General features: G+C 30.6%; 1 protein-coding gene across 1 annotated transcript in view; it reads right to left on the reverse strand.

The window, feature by feature from the left end:
• LOC106474169 (poly [ADP-ribose] polymerase 3-like) overlaps positions 1-2,739 on the reverse strand; it is a 33,445-nt gene that overhangs the window by 10,108 nt on the left and 20,598 nt on the right. The window contains exon 10 of the mRNA XM_013934861.2: positions 1,718-1,798. Within this exon, the coding sequence (XP_013790315.1) occupies positions 1,718-1,798 (81 nt within the window). The remainder of the gene's footprint in view (positions 1-1,717; positions 1,799-2,739) is intronic.

A 2,739-nucleotide genomic window follows, 5' to 3' on the forward strand; every position in this document is an offset into this window, starting at 1 on the left:
AACTGACGAGTTATATAAAATAGAACTTTCTGATCAACAATAAATTGTGAGCTCTTAGGAAAAAAGTTGTATTTTTAATGTTTTTTCATATGGTAACTCATAAATTTCATAACCTAAAAAGTGATAGACATACTAGATCAAATTATATTTTTAAGGCTAGAAACTAGATACTATGAAGTTTACATTAACAGACAGGCTACTTTATCAACTGCTAGCTTTAAGGAAGTAAAAACTGTATAAAGAATAATGTCCCCCCCCTCTTTCTTTCCTTATTAAATCCCTAATGACTTCATTAGATGTTAATTAAGCACTTGTGTCTTTAAATTCAAAGTCACAATTCTATAGAAAAAGTGAAAATATGTCCTATTTCAGAGTGTTTTTATCCCCTTATGGGGCAAATCCATAGAACAAAAAAGCTCTCGTACACCAGCAGACAGTTTCCATGCCAAAATTTACTGTAATCCAGCCAGCCAAATGATGCAAGCCGAAAGACAATAAAAAAAAGTGAAAATATGTCCTATATCAGAGTGTTTTTTACTCCCTTTTTGGGCAAAAATCCTAAAACAAAATAACCCTTGTATACCATCAGACAGTTTCCAGTTACCATAACATAATTATGATAATCAAGCTAGCCAACTCTGTGCGATGGATGCTAATATGTACAGACACATGCATAATGGATCATCTTAATAGTAAGTTTTCTGTAGTATAAAAATATTCCATACCTTACTTTTCAGTGTATATTTTATGCCTTTAAAATTTTCGAATTTTTATAAGTCCTGATTGATAACATTCTAAATCCAATTAACTTGAGATGTTAACATTTGTAGTTTGACTGGTCAAGGTACTTATCTACTGTTACATATAATAAGTCTTATTTGCATTTTGCAACTATCACATGGAGCAGAAGTATTTGCACATTCCAGTAGCCATTTAGATTGGACAGTTACAGGAAGGATGTCAATTGTTAATGGAGTTTTGGTGCTTTCAATGGAGATTATTTCGACCTCCGACAATGCTAGAAGTCACTGTGAAGTCTTTTTGTTGTTTCTATACTAACCCCTACTGATAATGGGAGCCATCTTCACATACAGTATATTATACTTCCCATCTCTAACTTTATCACAATGCTATACTTCTCCACTTCAATGATCATCCTTTAATCTTCAGTCTTTCCTCAGTTAATAGTTTAGCTTGAACTTCACACTGAGTTTTTTTTCTCTTTCATTCCACTAAAAATCACCACAACTGTCCCACTGCATTCCAATTTCTAATCCTTGTAAAGGTCAGGTAACTGTGCACTAGTTATAACTGAAATTACCTAATTTTCACTATAGGAAGGAAAAATCCAGGAGATAAATAACATCCCCAATTCTTAAAACAATTATGAGCATACACTGCTTCATCAAAAATATTTCATAATACTGACCAGACTGACTAAAAAGACTAAATATTGCTCAAAATGATTTATCATCTGGTCATAATGTGGACTTTGTTACCTGAAATAACCTAGTAAGTTTTTTATTTGGTGGAAAATCAGTAATTTATATTAATTAATCTAAATAATATAACATTTTGATTGAGTAGGATAAAAGTTAGTGCACCTGTGCTTTAGAATAGTTATTTATACCAAAAGTTAAGTACCTTCACTGATCTAATAATACATCCTTTGAAGCAAACCTATTGGTTATCTCCTACTAATTCACACATTTCTCACCTCTGTTTCTCTGTCGATCTTCCACACATCAAGAAGCTTCAAATAAGCAGGACCAGTTGCCTCTAGGTACTTCTTGATAATCTAGAATTGTACAATAGTATACTGACTTCACAGTAAGCTTTCAAACATTTATTATATTATGCAGATCAAAACTAAAATGATAATAATAATAACATTCTTTGGAAGGGTAAAAAAAAATCACTGATATTAAATAACATTTTATTTTCTTCAATTAAAAACTCTTTTTCATTACCATGGATCACGTTCACAGTAATTCCCTTAATTCTATTTTATGACTAACTTATTGTTTTGAGAATGAAAGACCATGCATACATTTCAATATTTTTCAAAGACTATTAACATTTTAATGAAATTTGACATTCTAGCAATTCATCAGCACAATCTGAACATCCTCAGATTCTTCATATTCTGCTTTTTGTTACCAATACTTTTTAGATAACAATAATGATATTATCTGTGATTATTGTACTTATACATTTTATGGTTTTTACAAAAAACAACAACTATATTAATGGATTAAAAATACAACAGTAACATATAACATGCGAAGGAGATATAGCAAACCAGTACAAAGTGGTAGAACCATAAATTGAAAAACTAGCAAAAAAATTATAAATGCCTTCTTTCATAGAAATTCTACAAAATTTTCAAAATAGATAGAAAGATGGTTGTAGCAACATGTTACATATTCATGCACCAAATCTCGCTGATATATCTTGAACACAAACCAATGAACCAACCAAATTATTCAGTGTTTAAATTGAAAAAACATAAAACATATGGGTGACAAGAGTAATTAGAATAAATCACATCTAACTTACTAAAATTGTTGCACACATATCCACACCACAGCAAAGTTACAATGAAATGTGTGTAGGATATGAACACCTGTATATCCACATCACAGCAAAATTATGTTGAAATGTATGTAGATAACGCCTATGCCTGTACATCACTTTAGTGGAAAATCATAAAAGTGTCATATTTTGTTACAATATGCT

Source organism: Limulus polyphemus, unplaced genomic scaffold (assembly GCF_000517525.1).
Source record: "Limulus polyphemus unplaced genomic scaffold, Limulus_polyphemus-2.1.2 Scaffold6905, whole genome shotgun sequence".
Lineage (NCBI taxonomy): Eukaryota > Metazoa > Arthropoda > Merostomata > Xiphosura > Limulidae > Limulus > Limulus polyphemus.